General features: G+C 40.0%; 1 protein-coding gene across 3 annotated transcripts in view; it reads right to left on the bottom strand.

The window, feature by feature from the left end:
• Positions 1-21,062, bottom strand: part of acox3 (acyl-CoA oxidase 3, pristanoyl) — a 55,266-nt gene that overhangs the window by 19,228 nt on the left and 14,976 nt on the right. For all 3 annotated transcript variants that reach the window (XM_060914449.1, XM_060914621.1, XM_060914537.1), the window contains 11 exons: positions 20,745-20,978; positions 20,513-20,587; positions 14,189-14,278; positions 12,998-13,141; positions 12,746-12,834; positions 11,507-11,603; positions 10,791-10,973; positions 6,191-6,313; positions 5,915-6,035; positions 5,047-5,169; positions 4,742-4,855 (listed from right to left, as the gene is read on the bottom strand). In XM_060914449.1, the coding sequence (XP_060770432.1) occupies positions 4,742-4,855; positions 5,047-5,169; positions 5,915-6,035; positions 6,191-6,313; positions 10,791-10,973; positions 11,507-11,603; positions 12,746-12,834; positions 12,998-13,141; positions 14,189-14,278; positions 20,513-20,587; positions 20,745-20,978 (1,393 nt within the window). The remainder of the gene's footprint in view (positions 1-4,741; positions 4,856-5,046; positions 5,170-5,914; positions 6,036-6,190; positions 6,314-10,790; positions 10,974-11,506; positions 11,604-12,745; positions 12,835-12,997; positions 13,142-14,188; positions 14,279-20,512; positions 20,588-20,744; positions 20,979-21,062) is intronic.

Below are 21,062 nucleotides of genomic sequence, written 5' to 3'. Positions count from 1 at the left end.
CTTATTCACCTAAAACCATTTCTTTTTTTACCATCAGGTCACAAAACATGTAATCTTTAATGAATGATATGTTAAAAGATAACTTTAATTTTCTGAGATGTAATAAAAACATATTTATATGCCAAAGTCAAGCCTATGAGTTCCAAAATGATGTCTGTTACATTACTTCTGTTACGATTGTCCATCTCGCGTCTGTTCCAAATTAATTACACTCTAGCTATATACCATGTTAATCTTATTGAAAGAATGTGTATGTTTATTCTACTACACATGTTTATTCATTATATTTGCTAAAACATCACCTTCCTATGTTTCAAAAAGTAATTCTACATTGTTAAAATTGAGCATATGTCCATAACACTTCTGTTACGTTCTGACTTTGGCATATAAATATGTTTTTATTACATCTCAGAAAATTAAAGTTATCTTTTAACATATCATTCATTAAAGATTACATGTTTTGTGACCTGATGGTAAAAAAAAAGAAATGGTTTTAGGTGAATTTTTAAAAATAAGTTCATGTCCCCATTTCAGTACCCATAAGCGTGGAATCACTCATATATATATATATACACACACACACACACACACACACACACTGGAGTTTCTTATACTTTATTTTACAGGGACACACCAACCCTACCTACCAGGCTTGTAGAACTCGAGTCTGACTCGTGCCCTAATTTTAAGGACTCATGACTCGACTTGGACTTGAGCACTGATGACTCTGACTCATGCATTAGCTACATTAGGACTCGTAAATTGGAGACGAGGACTTGGATTTTTTTTTTCATTTTTTGTAACATGCCATAATTTGGCATAAGATATTTATAGCTCCATTAATTTTTGTACTAATTTCGTGCAAAAGTGTCACACCTGTGTGCCTTGGTGTGTGCATCAGATAGACTCTCGGGCGCGCTCCAGACAGCGCATGCACCAAGCAGACTCTCACGCGCGCATCATAAACAACTCACACCTGCACAGGATTAAGGCGCAATCAGCGCACCTACTGTATATAAAAACTGTGAAAACACACTTACTTTGCGAAGTATTGAGCTGCATTGCTGACACATTACACATTATTTCCTTGTTTGGTTTCCCAATCCCTGATTTCCTGTTTCTCATCTTTGATTCTGCCGAGTCTACGATAGCCTGTTTGTGCCTCGCTCGACCTATTGCCCGTTTCACTGTTTTACGATTTTGCCTGCCGTTCTGGATTGTTTACCTGTCTTCACCTGTATTAATAAACACACCTTCTGCACTTACATCTGTCTCCCAACCGTCTCTGACAGAATACTTTGCACTCCCTGATAAAGAGAAGCACATTCACCTGTTCATACATCACGTTCAGAAACAAACTAATGTTAAAGGAGAACTGAAGTCATTTTTAAACTTGCTTTATTTCTTAATTAACATATTACTCAATTACGTTTTTGGTTTTAGTAACCTTATATCGTGACTTGTATTGGCAACTGATTGCAATTAAATATTACACTGATTGGCCTATTTGCTTTTTGGCCATGTTGAATTTAGTTCGTTTGGTCCACGGCAGGCGTCGCTTATCCGCGTGATCTTCACAAGACTTGTGCGAGACTTTGAAGCGTGACGCGTCAGCCAGGTGTCAGTGCCGCCATTTTGAAAACTGTTTTCCAAACGACATATTGCACAAAAATGAGTTTAAATGAAGGTTACTGCCTACTTTTTTCAAACTTTCCTGATTGCTATCAAAACAAAGAAAACGTCCAGCTTGATTACGTCAGCATTCAAAAGAGGGCGCGCATGTCTTTTGACAACGTTAGCAGATGTTGGTCACTTTGATTTCCGCTGTATGTTTTACTTCTGTCATACGACGTCTCGCACAGGTCTCAACGAATCTTGTTTACGGCCATTGCTTTGACATATGGACTGATATATTACATAGCATATTTCAAACACTCATAACTTGCTCTAGCAGTGACAAAATAGCTGTCAGAAATGTATTCCGATATTTAATAAAATGAAATAAATAGAATTTTGATTTTAAAAAAATTTGCCTTCAGTTCTCCTTTAATGGCACTGAAACAGCCACCGTCAAATAGTGCGGTTGGAGTCTTGTTCTCGGACTCAACTCAGATCAATAGCAGACTTGACTCGTTCTTTTAATGACTTGGACTTGAACACTGGGGACTCGAGACTGGACTCGGACTCGAGGTTTAGTGACTTTACTACAACAGTGCTACCTACAGCACTAATGTCTCTTATAAGTTCTTATAAATATGTCTGTAAGAGTCAAATGGGGGCTCAGTTTTGACCTTGTGGTCACTTCATTTAATTCTACTTTAATTATTACACTTAGATTTCACTGGTTAAATTCAGAACTGCATTTTTAGCACCAACTAGATTTTTACTTTGGGATGTATACAGTACTTTCATTCACGATAGAAAGATATTTCAGTGGAAATTACTTTTTTTTGTAAACTAAGTGCCTCTGATAGCATTCTTTATCCGTCAAAAACGTCCTCTCCGGAGAACATTCACCATATGATGAGGTTGTAAGCGATTTTTTAAAGAAAATATTTGTCACTTTTGAAGAAGAATACTCAGTTGTTGCACAGTAAAAAACAGGACTTGAAACAGAGAAATCACATGTGGCTGAAATGTGAGTCTGTCAAAAAGTGTCCTCTCTGGGAAAACCACAAGGATCGTCACCACTTCAGTTGTTATTACAGTTATCACTATGTACAGACATCGCTGCACAATACTTGAAAATTTATACTTAAAAATCACAACCATTTCAACAGTTTTTCACTTTACATCCCTTGCTCTTGTGGACTATAAGAAAGTGGGTCAGTTTTAGAAATACATCATATGCTGTCTTCTAACCACAAGTAACATGCCCAGTCTATGACCTGTAGCTCTGAAATTCATCGCAGTTAGTTTCCATCTCAAAAGGTCATTTTTGGCAGCAGATAGACACAAAAAGCTGAGGTTTGATTTTTGGACTACTGTGGACCTGAAAAGTGTACTGTGGAGGATCAAACTAGCCTGCATATATTCATCTGTTTCCCTCTACTGTTCTCTCTTGAGAGATATAATAAACCACTTTTGGGAAACCACTGCAAATTTGCATTCTAAATAGCCAGAAACGTTTCACATGCTGAAAATCAGACTACAAGACAAGTGGCGTGAAAGAGATATCCATATGTGATACTACACATATGGAAGGAAATGGGCACGTTTGGTTTTGACATTTGGAACATAATGAGACCTCCAGGTTTGACATTTTGGCCAAAAATGGACTGTTTTCTAGAAGAGCACTCATCATACACTTTGCTTGATTCGTTAAAAAAAATTCCAGTGAAAATGTTGTCAGCTAACAGCTAGACTGCATTTGAAATCTAAAACAAACAGACGTGTAGAATATAGAGACAAATATCCAGACCATAATCTACACTGCTGTGTTGCTGGCACCAAGTTTCCAGCAGGGCAACAGGTCAGAATGAAAAAAAAAAAAAAAGTTATATGAATGAATTACTTTATTAATCCCCAGAGGGAAATTCAAATTTGCTACCAAGCTTCTGAATCAAAGTAGTAGTAAACATGTCTAAAAATAGAAGATAAAAGAATAAATAAAAATAAAATTTAAAGAAAAGTTCAGTAACTTAAGTAATAGCAAAATGAAGTGATTTTATATACATATATTGCACCTAAGTTAAGAATACAGTATACATGGTACGACAGTGTACCATAGTTAAGCCTAGGTCACAACCGGACGTACGATTTTTTGGCCGTGCGATTTTTGGCGTTTCCCAAATCACTGTGTTTTTTTGTTCATGGAGAAAGACGCACGTTGGCCGTAAGTTTGTCTTGCAACCTGAAAAAAACGTAAGCGCCCGTAGAGTTTGTTTGACATGACAAAGAACCTCTGCGGCCAGGCTGCGGCCAGTCTACGGCTCGAAAATCAGCACGTCACACGCGCGCCCTCCGTGCGTTTCTTGCACGTAGACCGGCCGTAGGAGCACATACGACCAGTTGTGACCGAGGCTTTATACAGTGGCATTGTACAGCCTGACTGCAAGAGGTAGGAATGATTTCCCGTGTCTCTCAGTTGTGCAGCGTGAAAGAATCAGCCGCTTGTATTATACATCACACACACACACACACACACACACACACACACACACAGGTTACCATGAAGTAAGTTGTAGCATTGTTAAATCGTTCACTGGGTTTAAAACGTTCCCTTGACACACTGTTCACCTGATATGCTGAGTGTTTTGCACAGTATGTATTCCAAGTGACCAATCAAAAACCTACTCCTCTGACCCCAGTTGCCAGGTAACAGCCGGTCAAGTCATGAGCAGAGGAATGAAGTCAGTAAAAGAGTGCAGATGTGTGGCAGATGTGCAACAGAGGCCTCTGTGCAGCATGAGAACCTCCAGAGCAGAGAAGTCTAATGATAAAACGCATGCAACGTGACAAAGGGTGTGTTTTTAAAAGGGTTTTTTTTTCTGAGCAGCTTTCTCTCAGATTTTTAGGTGGCAAGTAGTTCACACCCCACCCACTTTATGAGTCAAGGGTTTAATATGCATGGAAAAAGAACATAATTCTCTCTCTTCTTTTGGGTCAATAATTAGATTAGCTTATTGTGGTCCTCTCTGTACAAAAAAATGTTAACTTGAGCTTTAAGGACAGAGTTCAAATCTTCCATGGCAACTTATTCAGGAAAACAGTGCTACAGTGTCATTATAACACACACTACCTGCTGAGTCCATGCACTCCTCGACTGAGGCAGCTGTGAACCTGCTTTCCAGAATTATTTTCCAGTCGTCCAGGAAGTTCACTGTCTCCAGAGGAGACTCAATCCTTCCTTTACCTAAAGTTAAATGAGACAGAAAGCAAGGGAGAGAAATATCATCCATTATGCACCAAGATATTTCACATGAACTAATTTTTTTTTTAACCAGTAAATTAGCATGTAGACTCGAAACTGCCCTTTAAACAGTTCTACCTGCTGAGAGAGAGAGAGAGAGAGAGAGAGAGAGAGAGAGAGAGAGAGAGAGAGACCTTGCTGCTGGTGCTGGAGAAGGCTAAGCAGGTAATTGCTAGTCTGTTGTCGAAGAACATTGTTGTCCCCCTCATATGTGCAGTTCGGGTCGTTGTCATCACGGAGGTCTCCGAGGCGGTTCACTAGGAAATAAACACAAGAAGGAATTTGAAATTAACAGGCTGAGAGTTCAGCGATTCAGTAATTGATTCAATAATCAAAATCCATTTGACTAGGTCCAGTAAATTGCTTGGGCCAGCCTTATAGCAGACTGTTGGACGTCACCATCCCTTTCTTTTACAACTTTAGATCCATGAATTTGGTTCTTCGCTCATAAATAGTGAGTGTCTACTTATAACACAAGAGTCATCAGGAGATGACGTATCCCCCCGGGCCCCAATCCAAATTTTCCTAAGGTGAATTGGTTACCATGGAAATACGGCAAATAGATAGATAAATAAATAAAATCACAGAAATCCCAAAAGGCACAACTCCTCTAGTCACTTAACATAACGGTCAGGTTTCGTGAAAAAAAAAATTCCTAATAGGTTTTGAGTTATGCTCTGGAAGCTAAAATGTTTACAGACAGACGGACAGAGCGATAGCTATATCCCCTCACGTTATATGCTGGGGGGAGACCAATCAAAACATTTAAACAGTATTGAAATCAAGTTTGTAAAATAAAAAGGAGCAAGGTGATAAATAATTCTACAATAACTTTTTGGGTACCATTATTTCCTAACAGAACATCTAAAACCTGTAGTTTGTATGCCCAAAGTTCAATATTTCACATCCAAAGATCAACTGTGGTTGACATACGGGACTTGCTGCCTCTTAATGTAGATGTGGATTTAGTTTCTTGTGCAGGGTAGCTAGGTTAAAACTCACTGGCCAGGTATCCATGCCCTCCACAGGCTTCCCGGCATTCCTGAATGCCCCGTTGAGCCATCCATGAACTCAGCGGCTTAATGGAGCATGAAATAGCATGAATCTCTTTCCCCAGCTCAGCCTTATAGAGCACAGCACGCGCGCACACACACACACACACACACACAAACAAACAAACAAACAAACAATCTCTGAGAAGAAATAAAAGATCCTCAGTATTTGTACTTGAATGCTTAGGAAATTATTAAACTAAATGGACTGTAACTTGACATCTACCTGTCTGTCACTGCTGTCCTTCATCAAGAGACCAATTTGAAACTCCACGAAGTTCATGGTAAACGATTTCGTGAACATGTCCAGTGCATAGACTGCTGCCACATATGGTATAAGTCGCCATTGCTGCAACAGAGCACATACGCACGCGACCAAAAATGTTATCCTGAACAGGCATTCGCACACTTTACTCAAGATCCTCTATTTTAATGCATTCATGTTCGCCTACAAAAATAAGGGAAGTCCATGGTCTTTAAAAAAAAAAAAAGGATAAGGCCTCAAGTTGCCCAGCAGTAAAGAATTCAAACCACTGAAGGGTTTATCATGAATTTGCAATGTCTTGACCATACTTGGCTGAGAGTCTGAGAAAGTGTAACTGGCCCTGCTCTCTGGATGGAAGGAATGACATAACTGTGTCCCCTGGCAATCAGAGCACAACCAGTCTGAGCTCATGCATACTGAACAGGACAGATCTGCTTTTAGTGCACTTCAAAAAGATATGGTGGCTTCACGTTTGCCCTCCTTTCTGATTTGTAGCCATCGTATGAGAGAACAATACTAAATTAGGAGAAAATAGGGTCGATTTGTTGGTCGATGAAGGAATACATAAATATATTTCTGAGCTCAGATGCAGGACTTATTTTTGGGACCTTTTTTTTGGTCTCAAAAGCATTCTTTGAAAGTCAATGACTTTCTGAATTTAAACATGGACAAATCTACAACGTTGAATTATGTTTTTGCTTGAAATAATTATGATTGCAACAACCATCACATTTTAAAATCTACATGTCTGAAATGTAATTTAGTCCCTAGTCTTGCACGTCTCGTCTTATGTTGTCGGTAGACTACTTTGTTCGTAATATATAGTTATTTATTATTATTTTAAAGACCTTGGACCCACAGTAACTAGTTAACATTGTTGTGGTTACCCTGCCATAAGTAAATTTTTTTTCTTTCCCCCCCTTTAACTTGTAAAGATTTTTATTACTTATTTTATTAATTTTAGGATTGATGGCAAAGCTAATAAAATTAAAAAGTAAATAAAATTAAAAATAAATCATACTAGAGCTGTAGCTTAGGGTCTTCTTTCTTCTTTTGGCTGCTCCCGATTAGGGGTCACCACAGCGGATCTTTCGTCTCCATTGCTCCCTGTCTTATGCATCCTTCTGTACCACACCTGCCACTTTTATGTCCTCTCTTACCACATCCATGTATCTCCTCTTTGGCCTTCCTCATTTTTGTGTGCCTGGCAGCTCCATCCTCAACATTCTTCTTCCAACATGCTCTGCATCTCTTCTCAGGATGTGCCCATACCATCTCAGTCTCATCTCTCTTAGCTTAATTCCCAAGCTCTCCACATGTGCTGTCCCTCTGATGTGTTTGTTCCTTATCCTGTCCAACCTTGTCACTCCTATCGCAAACCTTAAAGGGCACATCTTGGGTAAATTCACAAGCAAGATCAATGTAATTCTCCTATTTTACATTAAACTTTGGTCAAATATCGGTCACATTTTGCATTTTGTGCAGTTTTTTTTTTACCTTGCGCAATACCAGAAAAATTCAGTTGAAATCAAGCCATTTGAGTTGAATTGGTCCGCCTCTGAAAAAACTTGGCATTTGGATTTCCTGGCAAACATTGATTTTCAGGACGCCACGTACAGGACGCCTCCTTCTGAATCCTACGTCAGCGCTGGTTTGTTTATGAGAAAACGACCTGGTGGTTTTCTGCAAATTTCTTCAACGTTATCACGTAATTATTAAAATGGTTAACAGATGTATCGTAGGAGGGTGTAGCAACACCAATCTTGATGGGATTAGTACTCATTGTTTTCCAAAAGACCGGACAATGAGAGAGAAATGGGAGCGCTTGGTCTACACAGGCTGTGCACTGAAACTGCACAAGCCCTCGCAGCCTGCTGGCGCTTCCGCAGGTGACGTCACGAATCTGGCTCCAGACTCCCTTGGGATGTTTCCAGACGCGTTATTTTATTTTTTTCTACTGTAGACAGATGGCCTTGTGCAAAATTACCCTTCTGGATGAGTGTGTAAAGGGACATCCTTTCATAAAAAAAAAAGAAATTGGTCCAGGATATGCACTTTAACATCCTCAACTCCACCTCCTGTCTCTTCGTTAAGGGTACGGTCTCCAATCCAGACATCACAGCTGGTCTCACTACTGTCTTATACATCTTACCTTTCACTTTTGCTGGGACTTTCCTATCACAAATGACTCCTGAAATAATTCTCCAACTGCTCCACCCTGCCTGCACTCTCTTTCTCACCTCACTATCGCAGCCCCCATTTTCCTGCACAGTTGACCCCAGGTAATTGAATTCACCAACTTTCTTTATGTCTACTCCTTGCATCTTCACTACACTCTCATCCCCATTCTCACTGATGCACATGTATTCTGTTGTGCTCCTGCTCACCTTCATTCCTCTTTGTTCCAATGCATACCTCCATCTCTCCAAACCCAACTCAACCTCCTTTCTACTTTCACCACATATCACAATATCATCCGCAAACATCACGTTCCATGGTGACTCGTCTCACTTCGTCCGTCAAGCTATCCATCACTATGGCAAACAAGAAAGGACTCAAAGCAGATCCTTGATGAAGTCCCACCTTCACCTTGAACCATTCAGTCGTTCCAATTGCACACCTCACTGCTGTTTCACTGTTCTCATACATGTCTTGCACTGCTCTGATCCAGCCACTGGGGGTGCATAAGCGCACTCTTGGTGCCGGTCCCAAGCCCGGATAAATTGGAGAGGGTTGCATCAGGAAGGGCATCCGGTGTCACAGTCTGATCGTGCGCTGGTATAAATTTACCATGCGCAGACCGATTTTTTTCCCAGTCAACTTCCGGGAAGTCTAAATTTACCATTTCTTGCTGCGATTTTGTACCGAGCATTTCAACACATTTGTGGACTAATAGAACGCGAATTGTGACTACAATTGTGGGATTTGATGATCAGTAGACAAGAATGGTTTGGATTGAATTTTATTAGTATATGTGTAAATGAAGTTAATAAAGTTGTTCAAAATACTTTACATTCTGACTTCGCTCTTTCATATATACTTAAACAAATCAATATTCATGAAGATAAAGTTCATCATTCCTGGCTGCTGGCTGGTTCTGATCAGCCTACTTAGTGCATAAACTGGAACTAAAACACGGGTCATTCATTCATTCATCAAGATAAAGTGAAAATAATTTATTTGTGGATCAAGTATGAACGTAAATCCCATATCATATTGGGCTGGCAAATTCTGACTAGGTCCAATGACAGCAGTCTAATTATACCAGGTTGGTAAATTTGACAGAATAACTATATTATAATCATGATGAGTCTCACTCAAACAAATCAATATTCATCAAGATAAAGTGAAAATGTATTTGTGGATCAAGTATGATCATAAATCTCCTATCATATTGGGCTGGTAAATTCTGACGAGGCCCAATGACAGCAGTCTAATTACACCAAGTTGGTAAATTTGAGAGAATAACTAAATTATTATAATCATGAGGAGTCTTACTTAAACAAATTAATATTCATCAAGATAAAGTGTAAATAATTCAAGTATGAACATCAACATAAATCTCATATTAGGCTGGTAAATTCAGACTAGGCCTAATTATACCAAGTTGGTAAATTTATACTGTGGTAAATTCAGACCGTGGCTGCTACAGTATAAATTTACCTGGTCAATTCAGACCGTGACACCAGCATAAAACCGTGCCAAATCTACCATGCAGATTGAAAAGAGAGCTGTAGCTTAGGGTATTCCTTTATTAAATAAATAAATAAATAAATAAAATACTGAACACAATCAAAATCTTCTTAGCAAATTCTTAGATACTTTATGTTTTTATCTCATTGGCATTATTTTATATCATCATGAAAATACTATTTTCAGTTCATGTGTTTTTGCAGTGAGAAGTTGAACTTCTTGGCTGTTCTGCTCAAAAGTTTTTATTTGTTAACTGTTATTATGCTTAAATTATATCATTTATGGGTCCTTTTATATTTCAAAATTTATTCTTCAACAATATGCTGCCAGGGTGGCACGGTGGTGTAGTGGTTAGCGCTGTCGCCTCACAGCAAGAAGGTCCGGGTTCGAGCCCCGGGGCCGGCGAGGGCCTTTCTGTGTGGAGTTTGCATGTTCTCCCCGTGTCCGCGTGGGTTTCCTCCGGGTGCTCCGGTTTCCCCCACAGTCCAAAGACATGCAGGTTAGGTTAACTGGTGACTCTAAATTGACCGTAGGTGTGAATGTGAGTGTGAATGGTTGTCTGTGTCTATGTCTCAGCCCTGTGATGACCTGGCGACTTGTCCAGGGTGTACCCTGCCTTTCGCCCGTAGTCAGCTGGGATAGGCTCCAGCTTGCCTGCGACCCTGTAGAAGGATAAAGCGGCTAGAGATAATGAGATGAGATGAGAATATGCTGCCATAGTAAAGAATAGGCGAACATCATGAGAGTGTAATTAGTGAACACTGGTCGTGTTCACTCGCCAGTGCTGGGAAGCTTCACAACTAGTCTGTTATGCCTTGTTTTCTCATAAAAGGTGAATCAGTGAGATGGACAGCTTTAAGAAATGCACCTGTAGCTGGTACTCCAGTACTGGGAGCTCTTCATCATCTTTAGGCCCAAACTGGCGTCGTGTAGCTGAGAAACGCACAGCGATCGTCAAGGCCAACTTCAGATTGACCACTGCCATTCTAGATATGGACACTCTTCCTCCAGACAAGGCGCCTAGTGAGGCCCCAAAGCGTTTATTAGGATCCTGAGAGAGAAAAGGAAGGAAGGTACTCTTTGAGGCTTTGCGTGACACTTCCAACAAGCAAAACACTTAACGATTAGTCACGCAGCACTCGGACATATGACAGGATCTTGGCTGAAACATTCTGCGTGCTTTTCTAAAGTCCTCTTAACATATTTTCATCATTCTAAAAGGTGGATAGCTTTGCAGCACCAGCACTGTTTGTTTAAAATGAAAACTTCCATGTACTTCTAGCATGGCGACTAGAAACACAGACAGGTTTTTTCCCCCCCTTTATGGCTCATAAGGATTCTTCCTAACGGCTCGCACCACTGCTGGCACAATCGTGTGTGGAAGTTCCACACTCCATACAAATCGAAGTGATTTGGTTTGTTAGAAAGTTAAACTGGAACAAGTTCTAAGTATATTTTACATATTGTATAAGTTCATGCCAAAAAAAAATTGCTTGGAATCTTTTTTCATTTTCCTGATTGTGGTCTTGTTTGAACAGGTGCTCTGGTACTGGTCGCTTTTATAGAACATGGTAGTGTGCTGACCTTGAAACGGGTCACGTATTGTCCATCAGGTGTCACGTCTCCAGTTCTGTTGAGCAGATTTTCCCGAGGGATTCTCACATTGTGGAAAACTGCAAAACTGGAAGACACAAACCATCAAAACGTTACGCAGACACAAACACATACTCTGACATACAGTACTGCGCAGTAGTCTTAGGCACATGTAAAGAAATACTGTAGACCAAAAATAGTTTAAAAATAATGAAAGGAAACGTTTCAACATTTAAAACAAATAAAAATTAAAAATACTATAAACAGTAAGCTATAATAAATGAAAAACAGTCAATATTTGGTGTGAGACGACCCATTGCTTTAAAAAAAAAAACAAGGCAGTCTTGGGTACAGTGAGTGCAGTTTGATGCGGAAATGAGCTGCAGGTTTTACTGAGCGTCTTACAGAACCAGCCACAGTTCTTCTGGACACTTTGACCGTCACACTCGCTTCTTCATTTTGCACCAAAACCCAGCAGCCTTCATTATGTTTTCTTTTTTAATCTGAAAAGTGCTCTCTTATGTAATATGCTGCTCAGATACAAAACATTTTTTTTCTGTAATGTTTAATTTTGTGCTGGAAAACGAACATTTGGAACTCTAAAATGTTTGTGTATTAACTCGATCATGTAGAAGTCTGATCTCATCTCATTATCTCTAGCCGCTTTATCCTGTTCTACAGGGTCACAGGCAAGCTGGAGCCTATCCCAGCTGACTACGGGCGAAAGGCGGGGTACACCCTGGACAAGTCGCCAGGTCATCACAGGGCTGACACATAGACACAGACAACCATTCACACTCACATTCACACCTACGGTCAATTTAGAGTCACCAGTTAACCTAACCTGCATGTCTTTGGACTGTGGGGGAAACCGGAGCACCCGGAGGAAACCCACGTGGACACGGGGAGAACATGCAAACTCCTCACAGAAAGGGCCTCGCCGGCCACGGGGCTCGAACCCAGACCTTCTTGCTGTGAGGCGACAGCACTAACCACTACACCACCGTGCCGCCCCATGTAGAAGTCATAAAACAGAAATCTACAGGATAAAGCGGCTGGAGATAATGAGATGAGATGAGAGATAAAAAAGCGTACTTCAGACTTTTGCACAGTTCTGTATGCGCGAGCTAAAACAGTCAACAGTGTCCAGATCATTTCACCTTATACACCCTGCCATCTCGTGGTAGTACCATCAAACAAGCCCTTTTACCTCTGGAGCACAAAACTCACCCGTTGTCCAGTCCGTTTTGGCCCAATTTCTTTCCCATGTCTCCAACCATTACCCCCGGCATTGCCAGTAACGTTTTGGGATCTCTAACCTGCAATATTAATACCACATGACAAGACGGTGCATCACAACGCTGAAATAGCCAGCCCAAGTTTTAGTCACACACTTATTAAAAGCGCACACTTATTAATTCCAGTAAATAAACAGATTAGGTCATGCCAACCAAATTAGTCTGAATCAGAAACAGGAAGTACCTGAACCACAAAAGAGTGCAGGCCGTGACAGACTCCATCAGGTGTGTAAAGCTGAGCAAACACAACAGCATGGGTGGCATTTTTCCCTAGGTTTCCAACCCAGAATTTCGCTGCCTCAAAGTCTGGGGAGTTTATTACAAACTCCTATTTGAGAAAATGCAGACAAAGTAAGAGAGAAAGAAAAACAAAAGTGTGTGCGTGCGCATGTGTGGGCTTATAAATTATTCTTCATTCAAAACTGCAGTAAAATTTGGTACCGTCACTCTGATTACCCATATGACACAGGTAGAGACTTCCGAAGGATTTTTTTTTTTAATATAAACAGTTACATAAATAGTCTCCGCCACAGGCACCAGATCATCATCAAGACTGGAGAAACCATCTGTACTTACTGAAAATATTTGTTTTCTTTCACTGAACTCTTATTTAACAAACACCAATTAAACCATGGAAATAATGGCATTAAACATGCAACATTTTTACAAATAGGTGGCATGTCATATACTAAATTAGAAATATTATATTGCATTGCGTTTCAATGCTGTCTTTATTATTTTTTTTAACTAATAAGCCTTAAATACAGTAACTGCTCTGTGAAACATTTCAATGTTATTTAAAAATGTCATGCAGTTTTGAACTTTAACACTTCACAGAGAACCAGGGAGAAAGTACAAGAAATCCTAAGAGCGAGTGATGACTGTCTTGACCGGTTTTCCAAAATATTTAATTCTTCTTTCATCATCAGTGAATTTATGAGCGGTCTGCAAGGTAACACAATATTTCAAATAAAATCAGTGTCTAAAACAACAATTTAATCCACGTTGTATTTGTTTGGGCTCAAATGTAAAGGCGCCAGAAACTCTGTGGCTTCCTATGAGACAGCACCACCGATCTAGTACGTTCATATGGTCGAGGATTTCAAGTGTATGCAACACCTTTATCTTCAATATGCACTTTCACTTGAAGCTATTGATGGGAAAATTCACAAAGAAGCGTCTTTTAAAAATGAGAGTTAAGCCATAATACAGCTGCATGGTTAAGACAGAAGACTAAAGATGACGCAGACAGCACTCAACACAGGATAAGAGTTCGATCCTAAATGTAGTGCTCTCAGAGTTCTTTAGTACGCATTTATTTGCGCACAGCAAAATCTACAACTTATTGTCACGTCACTGTATTGTGAAAGTGTACCTGGCTGCTGGGGTCATATGTAGCTGTTGTTCTCATGAGCCTTGTGTTGCTGCCGTGGCTCAGTTCTGTCAGCGCAAAACATCCGAATATCTAAATACACAGAAATAAAATGCAGCAGGAATTGCCTCTTACATTATAAACTCAACAAAAATAAAAACTTTACACTCGTTTCAAAGTCAATAATTTGAACATTTTGGAAAATAGGTTTGAAATAACGATTGTATTCAATTATCTTGTCATTAAAGATGCTATAGCATACAGATCATGTTTGTCATGGAATCGGTTCCACCGGAAATGCGACGACAATGTCCATGATCAAAAACTGTGAGTCACAACTTAATGCAGAGCAGAGCGCAGGCGATTTCGAATGGTTTGGGCAGTCACTCGACCTCCAAACAATTCATTCCCAGTGGATGTGGCAGTGACAAACCGATTACGCAAATGACGTAAGACAATCTGTCGGTCTTCTGCGTGTGACGTCACACGTGGTCGACCAGGACGGGGGCAGTCGGCTGTGGTGCCAGTTTGATGGAGACGTGTCTGGAGATTATGGATGGTCTGTCGACTGCATCCCATAACCCTCGCAACGTCAGTGACGGATGTTCCCGTATTCAGCATGCCAATGGCACGTTCACGCTGAATGTTTGACAGTCGTGGCATTGCAAATTAACGAATAATTAACCATAAAACCTTGTTTTTCTGAGATGACACTCTACTCTGCTACCGTGAGATCAATTGCACGTGTATCAATAGGTCACGTCACTTGTGTCACGTGGAAACGTGATTTTAGCATGCAGTGCTCTTGCACGTGCTACATAGGCCCGACCAGTAGAATGAATGTGTGACGTAATGCCCTTGACAATGCATTTAACCATAATCACAACAAAAACTCTTTCAAGAAAAGTTTCTAAACACTATTTGAAAAATAATGAGTGTCAAGTTTTTATTTTTGCTGAGTATATTACAGGTGTTTAGCAGACGCTCTTATCCAGAGCGACATACAACATACCCAGAGCAGCCTGGGGAGCAGTTGGGGGTTAGCTGCCTTGCTCAAGGACACTTCAGCCATTCCTACTGGTCCAGGGAATCGAACCAACTACCTTTTGGTCCCAAAACTGCTTCTCTAACCATTAGGCCATGGCTTTGTAGAACCCAAATGCACAAAATTGCACCAAATGCACCGTGTTCTCATAAGTCGGAAGTCAGTTGTTGCTAATTATCGTCACTGGATTGGCCCTTTCAAGTCATCACAATGACAATGAGAAATCCAGTTTAGCATTGTCTCAACGTTAGCATTAGTGCCAATATTTAGCACTGTCTTGAAAATGTACTTCTTATTATGTGAATGATCACAAAATAAATAGATTGCTTTGTCACATTTAGCAAAATTCCCAAAAAGGCTCCCTACTCAGTGTCATGAATACAGCAGAAAATAGTAACAGTAGTAGTAATAATGCAGTTCAGTGTTAAATAGGAAGCAATGTGGAATTAAGCCTCGGCCATACATTTAAAAAGCTGCCCATTTCAAAATATAAAAATGCTCTCTTTCATAAAAGTAAAGCTTAGTTAAAAAAAAAAAAGTTGCAATGCCAAAAATTAGTTCTAATTTACGTAGCAAAACATGGCATATTTGCATAGCTGAAGATGTCATGGGGCACAAGGCATGTCGGACTGGCTGCTGTAATTAATCAGGTATCTTCAAGGTAAATTTACTGTTAGCGTCACAGCTCAAGTAAATAGGTTTCTAAGCAAAAACTGTCAAGTGCATCTACAGTGGTGCTTGAAAGTTTGTGAACCCTTTAGAATTTTCTATATTTCTGCATAAATATGACCTAAAACATCATCAGATTTTCACACAAGTCCTAAAAGTAGAGAAAGAGAACCCAGTTAAACAAATGAGACAAAAATATTATACTTGGTTATTTATTTATTGAGGAAAATGATCCAAAAGTATGTGAACCTTTGCTTTCAGTATCTGGTGTGACCCCCTTGTGCAGCAATAACTGCAGCTAAACGTTTCTGGTAACTGTTGATCAGTCCTGCACACCGGCTTGGAGGAATTTTAGCCTATTCCTCCATACAGAACAGCTTCAACTCTGGGATGTTGGTAGGTTTCCTCACATGAACTGCTCGCTTCAGGTCCTTCCACAACATTTCCATTGGATTAAGGTCAGGACTTTGACTTGGCCATTCCAAAACATTAACTTTATTCTTCTTTAACCATTCTTTGGTAGAACGACTTGTGTGCTTAGGGTTGTTGTCTTGCTGCATGACCCACCTTCTCTTGAGATTCAGTTCATGGACAGATGTCCTGACATTTTCCTTTAGAATTCGCTGGTATAATTCAGAATTCATTGTTCCATCAATGATGGCAAGCCGTCCTGGCCCAGATGCAGCAAAACAGGCCCAAACCATGATACTACCACCACCATGTTTCACAGATGGGATAAGGTTCTTATGCTGGAATGCAGTGTTTTCCTTTCTCCAAACATAACGCTTCTCATTTAAACCAAAAGGTTCTATTTTGGTCTCATCCGTCCACAAAACATTTTTCCAATAGCCTTCTGGCTTGTCCACGTGATATTTAGCAAACTGCAGACAAGCAGCAATGTTCTTTTTGGAGAGCAGTGGCTTTCTCCTTGCAACCCTGCCATGCACACCATTGCTGTTTGGTGTTCTCCTGATGGTGGACTCATGAACATTAACATTAGCCAATGTGAGAGAGGCCTTCAGTTGCTTAGAAGTTACCCTGGGGTCCTTTGTGACCTCACCGACTATTACATGCCTTGCTCTTGGAGTGATCTTTGTTGGTCGACCACTCCTGGGGAGGGTAACAATGGTCTTGAATTTCCTCCATTTGTACACAATCTGTCTGACTGTGGATTGGTGGAGTCCAAACTCTTTAGAGATGGTTTTGTAACCTTTTCCAGCATGATGAGCATCAACAATGCTTTTTCTGAGGTCCTCAGAAATCTCCTTTGTTCGTGCCATGATACACTTCCACAAACATGTGTTGTGAAGATCAGACTTTGACAGATCCCTGTTCTTTAAATAAAACAGGGTGCCCACTCACACCTGATTGTCATCCCATTGATTGAAAACACCTGACTCTAATTTCACCTTCAAATTAACTGCTAATCCTAGAGGTTCACATACTTTTGCCACTCACAGATATGTAATATTGGATCATTTTCCTCAATAAATAAATGACCAAGTATAATATTTTTGCCTCATTTGTTTAACTGGGTTCTCTTTATCTACTTTTAGGACTTGTGTGAAAATCTGATGTTGTTTTAGGTCATATTTATGCGGAAATACAGAAAATTCTAAAGGGTTCACAAACTTTCAAGCACCACTGTACTGTCCTTCAATTCTTTCTAAATACAACCTATAACACCTATTATTCTATCCACATTCACTAGATATGAGCAATCGCATGCTCCGATTGGCTACTCTACTACTAGGCTATCAGCTTATATACGGTGAGTAGAGAAAAACAAAATGGCGGAGCGTGTTGCTGAATCAACCGAGAACGAAATAAAAACTCTACTTGAAAACAAAACCCCAAAAAATAAAAATTTAAAAAATGGAATGAAAGTATTTGATGGGAAGAACATATCTTGTTTATTTTTCAAGAATTATTATAGCATTTTTCACAAATTGCTACTGTCATTTTGCCGGTTTGTTTACAAGTCGGGCATAACGATTTTGTCGGACATTTTGTATAAAGGTTTTATTTATCGAATTTGCAAAAAATAAAAATGCTCCGGTTCTCAAAATCCAGTGAATGTGGATAGAATAAAACAATTATTCCACTCAATCTCATCATCCATCACCTCATGTACGACTCAATTTCATGCAATAATTGTTAAATATACAGTACAAACAGGTAAAAAATAAGGGGAAAAAAAGCTGATGATTTGAGGGAGGGAATTTACTGGCATGGTTTGAAAATACATGTCCCCTTAAAGTGAAGAATCATTACAAAGTTACTCTTACTGATCACCTTCATTCCGGATCACTCTTCACTAGCATTGTCCAAATATCATTTGAGGAACTATTGATGAAACCATACTGGCACCACCTTGCTAAGACACTAACAATGGATTTTTTTCCCCTTTTTAATTTGTCACCTATCTGTAAGGATAAATACATTTATTAGGGATAAAATTAGCTCATATACAACCCCGATTCCAAAAAAGTTGGGACAAAGTACAAATTGTAAATAAAAACGGAATGCAATGATGTGGAAGTTTCAAAATTCCATATTTTATTCAGAATAGAACATAGATGACATATCAAATGTTTAAACTGAGAAAATGTATCATTTAAAGAGAAAAATTAGGTGATTTTAAATTTCATGACAACAACACATCTCAAAAAAGTTGGGACAAGGTCATGTTTACCACTGTGAGACATCCCCTTTTCTCTTTACAACAGTCTGTAAACGTCTGGGGACTGAGGAGACAAGTTGCTCAAGTTTAGGGATAGGAATGTTAACCCATTCTTGTCTAATGTAGGATTCTAGTTGCTCAACTGTCTTAGGTCTTTTTTGTCGTATCTTCCATTTTATGATGCACCAAATGTTTTCTATGGGTGAAAGATCTGGACTGCAGGCTGGCCAGTTCAGTACCCGGACCCTTCTTCTACGCAGCCATGATGCTGTGATTGATGCAGTATGTGGTTTGGCATTGTCATGTTGGAAAATGCAAGGTCTTCCCTGAAAGAGACGTCGTCTGGATGGGAGCATATGTTGCTCTAGAACCTGGATATACCTTTCAGCATTGATGGTGTCTTTCCAGAAGTGTAAGCTGCCCATGCCACACGCACTAATGCAACCCCATACCATCAGAGATGCAGGTTTCTGAACTGAGCGCTGATAACAACTTGGGTCGTCCTTCTCCTCTTTAGTCCGAATGACACGGCGTCCCTGATTTCCATAAAGAACTTCAAATTTTGATTCGTCTGACCACAGAACAGTTTTCCACTTTGCCACAGTCCATTTTAAATGAGCCTTGGCCCAGAGAAGACATCTGCGCTTCTGGATCATGTTTAGATACGGCTTCTTCTTTGAACTATAGAGTTTTAGCTGGCAATGGCGGATGGCACGGTGAATTGTGTTCACAGATAATGTTCTCTGGAAATATTCCTGAGCCCATTTTGTGATTTCCAATACAGAAGCATGCCTGTATGTGATGCAGTGCCGTCTAAGGGCCCGAAGATCACGGGCACCCAGTATGGTTTTCCGGCCTTGACCCTTACGCACAGAGATTCTTCCAGATTCTCTGAATCTTTTGATGATATTATGGACTGTAGATGATGATATGTTCAAACTCTTTGCAGTTTTACACTGTCTAACTCCTTTCTGATATTGCTCCACTATTTGTCGGCGCAGAATTAGGGGGATTGGTGATCCTCTTCCCATCTTTACTTCTGAGAGCCGCTGCCACTCCAAGATGCTCTTTTTATACCCAGTCATGTTAATGACCTATTGCCAATTGACCTAATGAGTTGCAATTTGGTCCTCCAGCTGTTCCTTTTTTGTACCTTTAACTTTTCCAGCCTCTTATTGCCCCTGTCCCAACTTTTTTGAGATGTGTTGCTGTCATGAAATTTCAAATGAGCCAATATTTGGCATGAAATTTTAAAATGTCTCACTTTCGACATTTGATATGTTGTCTATGTTCTATTGTGAATACAATATCAGTTTTTGAGATTTGTAAATTATTGCATTCCATTTTTATTTACAATTTGTACTTTGTCCCAACTTTTTTGGAATTGGGGTTGTATTTAAAGTCTTTATTTTTCTGTAAAGCTGCTGCGCGACAATGTTGTTAAAAGAGCTGTAAATACATGTAAACTGACTTGACTTTATCCGATGAGGAAACATTTCTACCCCCCGATGGGAGTGGTCTCCTCCAAGATGACTCCACCCCATGCACAGGACAGGGCTCGCGTCAAGGTTTGATCCAAATAATATACTATGGCCTTCACAGTCACCAAGCCAGATCTCAGCCCTGCTGAACACCTGGAGGAGATTCTGGAGCAATGTGATCGACAGAGCTCTTCATTAGCATTGTCAAAACACCAAGTGAGGAACTATTGGTGGAACCATACTGGCATCACCTCTCTAAGACACTGTAACAATGTTTTTTTTTTCTTTTTTAATTCGTTACCTGTCTGCATTTAAGGGCAGAAAACCTGAATACATCGAAATTCTAAGAATAATTTTAAGACCGGATAAAACTACTTGGCCCAGTAAGAGACAGAAACAGATCTTAAAGAAGATATTTGAATCATTATATGCCAGAAAAGAACTTTTACCATCATATTTTCAATATCCTGCACCAATTTGAAGTTCCTCTGAAATCCAGAGTTCGCCACAGTACGTCCAAACATCTGGGGGGAAAAAAAAAGACAACTCCTCTCAATATAGTGCAAACATGTATCCCAAGCAGAGTGAATAGGGTTTAGGTGGCATTAAAGAATGGCTCCCTTAAACCTCTGATTGGTACCGTAATAAGGTAACAGCAGAAATGGTTTTTAAATAGCTCACCCCTTTGCTGAGGAAGAACTTGTTCCCTACGGACCAGTCGTACATGCCCAGGCAGTCATTGAGGACCGTAAGCTTCCATGGATTCTGCATCAATTCATCCTCAGTCAGGAAGTTGTACTTAAACAGCTGTTTGGCACGGCGAAAAGTGAGCTCTCTCTTCCGTTCCAGAGAGACATCCTCGCCCGGCTGCCTGGCAAAAAGCGGGTCGTTCTCTAGGGTGCGGAAAATGTGCTGCTGCTCAGTCGGTTGGAGACAAGGCATGGGGAGATAAGGGGGGGGGGGTTTAACAAAATATAGGATGAATGCATACTTGTGATC

Source organism: Neoarius graeffei, chromosome 1, assembly GCF_027579695.1.
Source record: "Neoarius graeffei isolate fNeoGra1 chromosome 1, fNeoGra1.pri, whole genome shotgun sequence".
NCBI lineage: Eukaryota > Metazoa > Chordata > Actinopteri > Siluriformes > Ariidae > Neoarius > Neoarius graeffei.
Note: the sequence above shows the minus strand (reverse complement) of the source record. Positions and strands in the feature narration are given on the sequence as shown.